This window comes from Eptesicus fuscus, chromosome 16 (assembly GCF_027574615.1).
Source record: "Eptesicus fuscus isolate TK198812 chromosome 16, DD_ASM_mEF_20220401, whole genome shotgun sequence".
NCBI classification, from domain to species: domain Eukaryota; kingdom Metazoa; phylum Chordata; class Mammalia; order Chiroptera; family Vespertilionidae; genus Eptesicus; species Eptesicus fuscus.
The window spans coordinates 44,876,261-44,887,468 of record NC_072488.1 but is presented as its reverse complement, the minus strand read 5'-3'; the positions used below and the strand labels follow the sequence as shown (position 1 = coordinate 44,887,468).

Genomic DNA, 11,208 nt, shown 5'->3' with positions numbered 1-11,208 from the left:
TTCCTCAACCTCACCTCCTTTTCTAACGGTGTTAAAACTGATTGCACCTAAAAATAACACACAAAATAATTGAGATCAAATCCCATACAAAGATAATATGAGAAAAAGTAGAATAAGGAGCAGAACAGCATCTCCTTCACCAATGAAACAAGTCAGAAAAGATAGGCCCCCAAAGCAGATCAAAACTATAATCTGCTAGCCCCAGCCTGTTTGGCTCAGTGGATAGAGCGTCAGCCTGCAGACTGAAGGATGCAGTCAAGGGCACACGCCCAGGTTGCAGGCTCGATCCCCAGTAGGGGGCATGCAGGAGGCAGCCTATGAATGATTCTCTCTCATCATTGATGTTTCTCTCTCTCCCTCTCCCTTCCTCTCTGAAATCAATAAAAATATGTTTAAAAACAAACAAAAAACTGATAACCTGCTATTTCAAAATAAGCTAAAAGACATGTGGGAAGACAGTGCAAAAGATGAAAGAACATGTGGGGGGAAGGGAATGGGAAGATATTATTTAAAGGGGACAGCATTTTGGTTTGGAATGATGAAAAGTTCTGGAAATAGTAAATGCTGGTAAAAGCTACCCATGGGAGTTTGGTTTGGGTTGATCTATTTCCATGACAGGGTTTGGGGAGATTCAAAAACTGTCCTGCTCCCTCCATCCCTCTGAAGTCCTGATCCATCTTTTGACATAATTATTTTAATTTTAGATGGTAGTGATGGTTGCACTATCATGAATGTGCTTAATGTGACTGAATTGTATACTTAAAAATGCTTAAAATGATGTTTTACTGTAATAAAAAAGGTGAAATAATACCATAAATCAGAACTAGGTGAGATGATAGAACTCAGGATAGAATTAAAAATAAAAGAAAAATTTTAGAAATGAAGACTAGATTAAATATAATACAATAGCGGGCCTGGTGCATTAGTGTTGAGTAAATGGTGACTTACCCGGTAGGGTGAGCGCCCTTCTACAGCAGTTCACTAGCCTGGGCCCATGTTATCAGTTGTCCTCTTGCCACTGACCTGGTAGATGCCCCTGATTTGTCCTCACCTTCTCCAACTACAATCAGACATGGGTAAGGCAACCCAAACCTTTGGGAAATGTGCCCAGTACCTGTTTTCTAAAATACTTATCTAGTGGTCATGAGACATAAGACCAGCCTCCACGAGAGACTTTTTCTATTTCTCCTGATCAACCTAGACTCATCTGCCATTTTCATCCATCTCTCCCCTTTTAGCCTACTGGCCGTAGACAAAGTTCCTTCCTATTTCCTCAGTTCTTACCGCTTGTCCCGCATTTGCCCATCCAACTACCAATTTTTTTGTTTTCATGCAGCTTTTGATCCACTCCCCACCAAAGAAAACCACAGTTAACAGCATCTCAAAACTCAAAAGTCTTCTTTATTACTCATCTATGAATTCTACTACATTTATTTATTCAATTTTATTAAGATTTAAAATAGAATAGAGAAATTTATATATATATCTATCTATCTATGGGAAAACAGTAGGTATCCAGAGTGGCACCAACACTCCTAACATCTCTTATTTTGCATAGCCATAGCATCGAGAAATTTCCATTTCTTTTTCTCTCTCAATGAAATATTGCATTTTCCCCATCGAGGTGAATTTGGCAGCATTCTCCCGCTCAAGTTGAGCTTTCCTCTTCATGGCCTCCCGCTCTGGCCTCTGCTCGTTTGTGATGGGCGTTGACATTACTGGCCCAGGAACATCAGGTTTCCTCCATGGAATTCGCTGACAGGCAAAATCCTGGAGAAGATACTGGTTTTGAGGTCTGGGTGGGATCCAGGGTTTGTTCACTGCAGTGCGAATGGGCTCCCTCTGGAAAGAAGTGCAAGTTGATGTTTTGTAGGGCACAGGTCTAGAACCATCACACTGAGGGCCACTAGGCCGGGTAGGGTTGGTCCAACCTGGTCGGACTGAATTGGTTGAAATAGGCTGAGGTGGTTTAGCAGGACCTGTCAAAGATGCAGGAGTTGGCTGGGATGAATTCACTGCAGTAAGTTGAGCTGAATTGGAACCAGGCTCAACAGCGTTGGTCAAATCTGGTTGGACTGGGTTCATCAAAACTGGCTGAGCTGGTCTGGCAGGACCTATCATAGATGTTGGGGTTGGCTGGGATGAATTGACTGCAGCATGTTGAGCTGCGTTAGAACTAGGCCGATCAGGATTGGTTGAAATTGGCAGAGCTGGTCTGGAAGGACCTGTCATAGATGCAGAAGTTGGCTTCGATGAATTGGCTGCAGCAGGCTGAGCTGACTTAGAAGCAGGGTGGGCTGGGTTAGCCCCAGCAGGCCGACGTGATACCAGAGACAATGGCCTGCGAGGAACAGGTCGAGCTTGAGGCTTGTCCAAAGTTGGAAAAATCAAAGGTACCAACTTGACCTTCCCAGGTGGTGGCAGCTCGTATTCAGATGGAGATGAACACTCTTTTTCAGCACTGCCATCTGGTTTCTGGCGTTTGACTTGAGTTTTCTCAGGACCTTTGCCCTCACAAGGGGTATCCAGCCATTGTTTGATAGCTAGGGATGGCTGGAGGCCTTTGGGGTTGCTTGAGATTCCCAGGGCCCGGGAGGAAGAGAGTTCAGTTTTCTTATCACTCTTCTTCCCCAGGGCATGAAAAACCTGCACAGACTCCAGCATATGCATCCCTAGGGAGCTTCGGGGCTTTTTGAAGGTCTCTTGGGTCAGCTCAGGTTGGTTTTTCTTCCTCTTCATCTTTGGAATATTTGGCTTCTCCTCTGCCTTGATGTTGTTCCCTGACTGCTTACTCTCTTCAGTTTTCCTGGAGTGGTTTTCTTTTGTTCTTTTGGTCTTTTCTTGCCCATGGTTCTTTGTTTTGCTGGTCCTGCTGGGGGCAGCTTTCTGAGGTTTGTTAGAATTCTTGGCCCTGTTTTCAGGAGCCCTGTCACTGGCTGCAGTTTTGGAAACAGCCACTTCTCCCAGGAACACGCAATCTGGGCTCTCACGCTGGATTTTGACCATGGGCTCACCACTGATCAGCTCAGAGGCTTTATGTTTGTTCTTCCTGGCTTGATCAGAGGGAGCATTGATGACACTTGACTGTTTCTGCACCTCATTCAAATTGATGGCTCTGGCATCTTTGGTTTTGATCACCTTGGGACCTTTGGCTTGATCAAGTTCATCCAAGGAATTTAAGATCAGTGGAAGGTGTATATCCTCCACCAGTGTAGCGATGTCTGCAAAGCCATCATTGGATTCAGTCCCATTTTCAAGTGTCCCCTGGTCCTTCAGACTCAGGCTGTTCTTTCCCAGACCAGCGTTTTCACAACCAGGCTGCTGCTCCTGGCCAAGGGGATCAATGCACGCCAGGAGCTGGGGAATGTCTTGGATTTCTAAAGGGAGCAGTGGAGGATCTTGGTTTTCTGTGGGGATCTGGTAAGCATCCAGATTCCTATTCTCTTTCTGTTCCTGGCTTGGAGCTGGAGGCAGTGCCAGGTAAATACTAGGACTCTGGACTGGAGCTGCCATTGACATGTCCCCAAGCTCAGATGGTGGGTTACTGTCAAGCATCTGGATATTGCTGCCACTACAAGACTTGGGGAATTCTGGAGTTTGTGGGAGACAAAATGTTTGGCTTAGAGGTTGCAATCCAAGGGAAGTATTCATCCCCAGGGAAGTCTCCATCACTACAAACGAAATCAAGGAGAAGCCAGTCAGTCCCTGGGCACCAGCCATGGGTGCCCCCCTGTCACCACCAATGCAGCAATCATGCCCCTTCCAACAATGGGAACGGCATTCCTTCCAGCTCTTCTTAAGGACCATGGAAGCGCCCTGTGCTAGGAGCCAGGAGGCAACTGTTCTAGTTCTCACTGGGGATCATTTGATGTCATTGTTCCATGGTATTCTGTATGTTTGACAGGGTTGTGATAAGTCAAATAAAAAGTAAGTGATTTAAAATATTTTACAAAGCTAGCATTCTGCATGTGGAGTCCTTTTAATTCTCTCCCCTTTCCTGAGAAAATAACACTTCACACAACAGAGTAAGGGAGAGAATGGAGCTCTTCCTGATGAAATAAGCAAGGGCAGATTTTTAGCCTGCTTGCTTTGGACAAGGTCATGGAACACAAGGTCTTAAAACCTGGCATGAATTAAGGAGTGAGGGAAAGTTAAACTAGCACTATCACAGTAAGAGTTCTGAAATTCCTTCTAAAGAGACTGAAGCAATAAATCAAGAGAGTCCATGAAACTGTGGTCGTAGAGGGAGACTAGTCAGGTAGGGGAGTGAACAGTGTGGGACCCCTTTGTATGCTCTTGTGTTCTCATAGCATACATGGCCAATCCAGTGTCCACCTTCCCATCTCTATGAGGTGTTCCCATGGAGTCTGAAAATGGGGAGCACTGACTGAGGGTGGCTGTTACAAAGTCAGGACTTAAAGTCTACCTTTCTGTGGACTCACCACTTCCCAGGTGCAGATTGACCCGAGATTTTAATGGTGACCCTATTCCTCTTTCTTCTTGCTGTTTGAACTCACCTTGAAAACTTGTCTCTGTGATGGGTTGAGCAGGCACAGAGTAGTAGATTGCAGAGGTGGAGGCTGGAGGTATCACATTTGTGGGCTGGACCTCCTTTAGTACCATGACCATTTCAGGTTGAGGGGCAGAGGCCCTGCTGTCTGTGTAAGACACAGAGCCATAGGATTGCAGGTAGGGGCCGCGTTCTGCCGAGAGCAGAGGCCCCAGCGTGCCTTGATTGTAGTAATAGAGCTGACTTCCTTCCTGGTAAGGAAGTGACAGGCTCTGTCCCTGATTTGGAATCTGAGATGGTGCCCCATGAACAAGGCTGGCGGAAAGTGATGGATACAGAGGGACCATGTTATTGGCCTCTGAGGTTTTATTGTACTGGGATGCCATAGACATGGAAGAAACAGCTGTGTCCTGGTCAATGACAGTCACAGTGAAGTCCCCGAGGGATGATGACTTCTTTTCAGGGCCCGCTGTGAGAGCCCACTCAAAAATACCAGGATTGGAAGCAGCTGGAGTGGAGATCTGGTTCTGGCCAGTAACTCCAGACAACATAGTTGTGCTAGAATGTTGGTAAAGGTAGGCACTACCCATGAGTGGTTGGAAAGGGGTGCCAGAGACTGATGGTAGGAGCCATGCTGAAGTGACGGCTGGAGCAGAGACTCTGGGGAGACTGCAGACTCGTCCTGTGAGGGAGGCTGCAGTGCTCCCCACAGGAAGAGAGAGCTGCAGAGACTTTGAAGTTCCGAGTAAAGGTGGATTTTGGAAATTCTCTGTGGGGAACAAAGAGGGTGATGAAAAAAAATCAAAGAGATTCACTATGTTTGAAGAATAGCATCATCTTAAGATTAGTACCAATACTCACTGAGGTATCAAATATCCAACAGCTCCTGCTGGGTGTGAGTGCTGCAACAGTTTGCTACGCTTCTGTATTCACTGCCTGTGCTCCCAACGTGGGCAAAAATGTGCAGGAGACCCAAGTGGTGTGGCTCACACATTCTCTAGAGCAGAGGCAGTCACTCCCTGGCCTGTCTTTCCCTTGAGCCTGCACTAGTATTGATTTGTGTGCTCTTTCCTAGAACTGAAGCATTTTAGAACCAGGATTCTTTAGGGAACCTGTGTTCTAGCATTCTCATTTTATGCGTGTGGAAACCGAAGCTCAGAGAGGCCTGATAGACTTGTTCAAGTTCTCTCATTGTGTGAGCATTATTGCCGTGTTACACAGCCTAAGCATCCCGACTCCCTTACTCGGGCTCTGCTCTGAGCATTACACTGCCACAAACTGGGAGCAATAGGGCTTCTAATATAGATGAGGGGGGTTTTGTCCATGGAAGGCAGGACAGCTATTGCCATTGTAATCTTCAGTGCCTCATGTTGCCTGCAAGTTCACCTACTATTCCCTGGGACTCACATGTAGCTCAGCGCAGTTGGTAAATTTGAAGTGTCATTCTTACCCTCTTCAAGCCTTGTTTCTGATCCTACCTCAAAGTGGATAACTGAGAGTGAGTTTATCAGGAAGTGCTTTTTGAAAGAAAAACATTACTTAAACTGTCCAAGTTTTGAGTTACTCATCCATAAAGTTATTATAATAATAGTAACAATAATAATTTATACATGAGTGTTATATTACATATGATTTATATGGAAGAAAATACAAGTTATGGAAAGACAAAGAGAAAAATAATGAACAATATATATATCAGAGAACTAAAAAATATAAACATTTATGAAAATTGGGGCACATAGCAAAAATCAAAGCATAAAAATTTGCTAATAAATGATGTTTTATTTTATACGCATATTATAAAAGTGAATATTGCCTATGGTATTTTAGTGAATACTATTAACCAAAGAACAGCCCACAATACAAGGTGATTTTGAAAAAAATTTCTAGCCATGTGGATAGAGAAGATATATCAGTAAAAACTGCATAACAAGCCATAAATGTGGATGTATAAGTAGCCCCAATAGATGTAGACAGATATTTCTGTAAAAATTGCTATAAAGCAGAGAACAAAATAAGTGTAAAAGAATTCCATTACTGTGCTTATTCATGTTTTTTCTGAATATTACCCAGCAAGTAACAGATAGTAAGTCTACTATAAATAGATATTTCAATTAATATAACTACATGCCACAGAAAGAACACTTAAAGAGTATCCTGAAAATTTATACGTTTATCTTAAAACCTAGATTTTAATCATCTTCAACATCCAGGAAAGTCTTAAAAACCATCATCACTAGACTTGAATTAAATAAAAATTTACTGTAGGAATCATCAAGTGGCCCCACAAAATTGGTTTTAGATAAACGTGAAGTTAGAGATGTGGGATTTGACCTTTTCCTTCTTAGGTAGCTACGATCTAAGGGAGATGATGGCTGCTTCTCGGTGTAGAACATACTTATCACACAAAGGAATTAGTCTTTCTGGTTCAAGTTAGGACTTATCATTTTTTAATCTTAATTTAATTTTTAAGAGACAAAAAACATCTACATAGTTTAAATATCAGAATGAAGTGAAACACTGAAAATTACATTTTCCTCCAGCCCCCAGATAACCACCTTTATTAGTTTCTTATTTATAGGAATCATAATTTCTAAAACACATGTTTTTAAATGTTGATACTCAAAACTGTCATGTGCTATCTGTGTGTTCAGAGAGGCAATAGAAAAAGACAGACAACGGAATGTGACTTTTCTGATAAGCTACTTTGTCTACTGATACCCTATTCCAGCCTTACTTTCCTTCCTAGTCTGTTAATGTAAGCATTGGCTAAAATCAACTTTATTTTGCTCTACCCTGAGCAGATTTCACTTAAATTTAAAATCGCTTTAATTTAAAATCCTTTGTTTTCTTCAACATTCCATTGCAAACTACCTTTTTTTTTTCTCTTGAGAGCCCTTCCATGCTCACCTGCTTCATTCTTATAATTTCCCCTCCTTCATACTTATGTCTCCCCCCTTGCCCCTGCCTTGGTTCTAGTTGGTCTGTGTTGATGAAAACAATCCTAAACTTTCTTACATTAAAATGCTTGCCTCACTATAGCCTAGTACTCTCCATCCCCTCTCCCTATTTTCTCTTTTCACCTAGTTTGGATAGAAATCTCCAAAAATAGGTGAATATTACTAGTTGAAACATAAGTGGTCAGAGCCCATTACACATGACGCATCATGTATTAATATTGCCAGTTTTCTACATCACCTAGGTTTTCTCTATGTTTATATGTGTGTCTTTAAGACTCAATATTAGAAAAGAAAGGGAATAGAGAGAACAACCAATCTGAAATCCTAATGTAACAGATGGGGGAAGAACAGATTTTGTGAGAGAATCAATGATTTGTCCAAAGTCACATAGCTAGTAAATGTCAAAATCAAAATTGAAATTAGGTCTCTGGATTTCTAGATCAATACTTCCTTTCTTTATTTTATGCTATTTGGACTCTACTGCTAAATTTAGGAGCAAAAACATCTAATTAGAAACTTTTAAACGTTTCTTTCCTTACCTGACATGGTCAGAGAAGAAGAGGAAATATTAACTGTAGATGCAAGGGACGAAGATGTCTGAGTAGGTGAAGCCGAAGAACACTTGTGTCCAGTACGAAGGTTACTGGTCACACTGGTCACTGGTCATTGGTCAGTTGTAATGATCCAAAAGTGTTTACATACAACTCCATGGAAACCCCAAGATTCTGCCAGGTGGTGGTAGGTTTGGTGGGAGAATGATGTCACAAAGCAGGCAGTTTAAAGGGTTGTGAGAGCCAATAGGGAGGTCAGATTCCCAACAAGAAGACAAGATTGGATGGAGGGAGCAGTAGGGGAGCTAAACCCACCCCTAAATGGATGAGCTTTGGGGTAGATGTGCTAGTTGACAAGACAGATCTGATAGTCTCACGTTCCCCAGGTTCTTGTGTTAGGGGAATCATTTCAGTATTTCTTAAAGACATCCATTAATATAATTAACTAGTACCTTTATTCTCTATATTATGTTGTATGACATATATTTATCATTACATGTATATATGTAATATCCTAAGAAAGAACAGAAAGGTTATCTAGGTTGTACCATTGCAATTGTGCAGAAATTATATCTGTCCATCTACTAGTAACTAGTGAATTTACTCAACTTTTGGGGAGCAAAGGAAGGAATTAAAGAGCTCTTTTGCACCCTGGGTGGTTTGGCTCAGTGATTAGAGCGTCAGCTCTCAGACCGAAGGGTCATGGGTTCCATTGCCAGTCAAGGGCACATACCTCAGTTGCAGATTCGCTCCCTGCCCCTCAGTGAGGCACATGTAGGAGGCAACAAATTAGTGTGTCTCTCTGAAATCGATGTTTCTCTCTTTCTCTATCTCCCTTCCTCCTCCCTCCCTTTCACTCTCTTTCCCACAATCAATGGAAAAGAATATCTTCAGATGAGGATTTATTAACTAATATAATACTAGTTAATTATATTAATGGAAGCTCTTTTGCGAGTTGGTTAAAGAGTAAAAGGAAGTTTGTTGAGTGCATGTGTGGAGAATGATGTGGTCCAAGGCTCTTCTCTTAGTTTCTTCTTGAATCTTACCTTCCTTGGGTTGGGCTGGGCCTGGCCAGGTTGGACTTGCATCTCTCTTCTCTCCCTTTCTTCTTCTTCTTCTTCATTGTAGGCAGTGTTTCTAGACAAGCTTTGTTCTTGCATTCTTACACTCCTGGATGTTACTTCCTGTCAACTTCCAGCAGCAGCAGGCGTCTTCTTTTCAGTGTCTGATGCGGCCCAAAATGGACTCTGCCCATTAGAAGCAAATACCAAAGAGCTAGGAGTCAGCTGACTGCAAACCTTTCCTCTTCCAGCCTTTGGTTGCAGTTCTTCTGCCCATAATGTGCTCCCTCTGGTTCCTTGGGCTACGTAGGCTTCCTGCCGTCCTGCTCTTCTGTACATGAGAGGCATTCACGATATTCTCCCCTTTCCTTCTCACATGAAGTGTATCTATCCAGTGTGGCAGTTACTGGAGTCTCCTCCCCCTTGCAAACAGCCGCTGTAGAATTTTGGGCCTCTAGGATTCTCTGTCTGCCATGCTTGGGTGGGTGCAAGGCCAGACAGAAATTGAGAGGAGAATAGTTAGAGAAAGACAGACATGCATGGAGAATAGGGATCAGGCAATGTGGAAGTATACAGAACAAGAGTTCTGTCCACTAGAGAGAATAATCCTAAATATATTTTTGTTTTTGTCACTTATTCATTGGTATATTTATAAAGTATGGATTGTTTTTATGCTCTATATCAAGCTCTGGTTTTGTCCACATGGAGTGTGTGAAAAGGGCATTGTGGTGAGTTATACTGTGCCCCTGAGCATAAGGAACAGATGTGTGCACTCAGCCTGATTTGGCCTGGCTTGCCCTTGTTCTCTGCCCCTGGTTAGTGCTTTTCCCACTAACCACTCTTGTGACTCTGAGTTGGGGCTGAGTTGCTAATGACTTACTTATACAGGGTGGGGCAAAAGTAAGTGTACAGTTGTTCATATGAAAAATAATACAATAATTAGTGAATAATACAAGAATAATCTCTATTTTGTGTACTCACAAGTGTAAACCTACTTTTGCCCCACCTCCTATATGGAGTAAGCTGGTTTGGGGTAGGAAATCTATGGATCTAGTAATTTTTCTTGATGGTAAGCTTTTAGGGGTGCCTAGATCAATCTACCTGGGGGCTTTTTTATGCCAATGAGTAGGAAGTGTGTGGTACAAGATGGCAAGAGCCAAAAGACAATAGCTCATGGATGGAATGTACAAAGAGACATAATTCATTTATAGGACTACTATTCCTTTTATGAGATATGAGTGTTTTCAAAGATGGGGGATGATAGGATGATACTTATCTGAGAAGAAATACACTGAGGGGTGTCGCAGTGTAGACATATGGTTTAAACTTATAAAAAAAATTTGTTATTCCTCACCAAGGATGGTGTTTCTATTGATTTTTTTTAGAGTGGAAGGAGGCAAGGGAGAGAGAGATCCATGTGAAAGAGACACATCAATTGGTTGCTTTGTATAATTGCGCTGACTACGGGATTGAACCTGCAACTGAGGTACATGGCCTAGACAAGGAATCAAACCTGCAACACTCTGGTGTGTGAGCCAATGTTCTAACCACTGAGCAATGCTGGCCAGAGCCTTATAAATTTTTTCAACATTTTCCCCCTAAGTTTCAGACCTCAGATTGCCAACTTCCATGATACTAAATATCTGCAAGCCAGACCAGTCTTTTTGTTTGTTTTTTATTAATCCTCACCAGAGAATATTTTTCCATTGTTTTTTAGGGAGAGAGTGGAAGGGAGAGGTAGAGACAGAGAGAAACATCGATGTAAGAGAGACACATCGATTGGTTGCCTCCCACACGAGCCCCAACCAGGGCCTGGGATCAAGCCTGCAACCGAGATACGTGCCCTTGACCGGAATTGAACCCGGGACCCTTCGGTTTGTAGGCCAATGCTCTATCTACTGAGTCGAACCTGCTAGGGCAGACCAGTGTTTTTTTAAAAAAAATTTTCTGTTTATCCCTTGAAAATCAAAAGGAGCCATATCCACTGCAGGTTAGGATAGGTGGTGTAAGATTGGAGGAAGTGTAGTAAGATAAATTCTGGTAGCAGTCAAATGTTTACATGTTAAAATACTCAGTTCCACTTTTCAATTCTACCTAGACAAACACTTAATTAGGCCTTTCCTGGT

At 42.5% G+C, this 11,208-nt stretch overlaps 1 protein-coding gene across 1 annotated transcript; it reads right to left on the bottom strand.

Annotated features, from left to right (window-relative positions):
* Positions 1 to 1,405: 1,405 nt before the first annotated feature.
* LOC103291513 (uncharacterized protein C2orf78) lies at positions 1,406 to 9,181 on the bottom strand. Its single transcript, XM_054728538.1, has 5 exons — positions 9,068 to 9,181; positions 8,010 to 8,091; positions 4,518 to 5,279; positions 2,290 to 3,671; positions 1,406 to 2,046 (listed from the first exon to the last, which is right to left on the bottom strand). Exons 1-5 carry the CDS (start codon positions 9,179 to 9,181, stop codon positions 1,546 to 1,548), a joined length of 2,841 nt encoding a protein of 946 aa, XP_054584513.1. The 3' UTR covers positions 1,406 to 1,545.
* Positions 9,182 to 11,208: the final 2,027 nt, after the last annotated feature.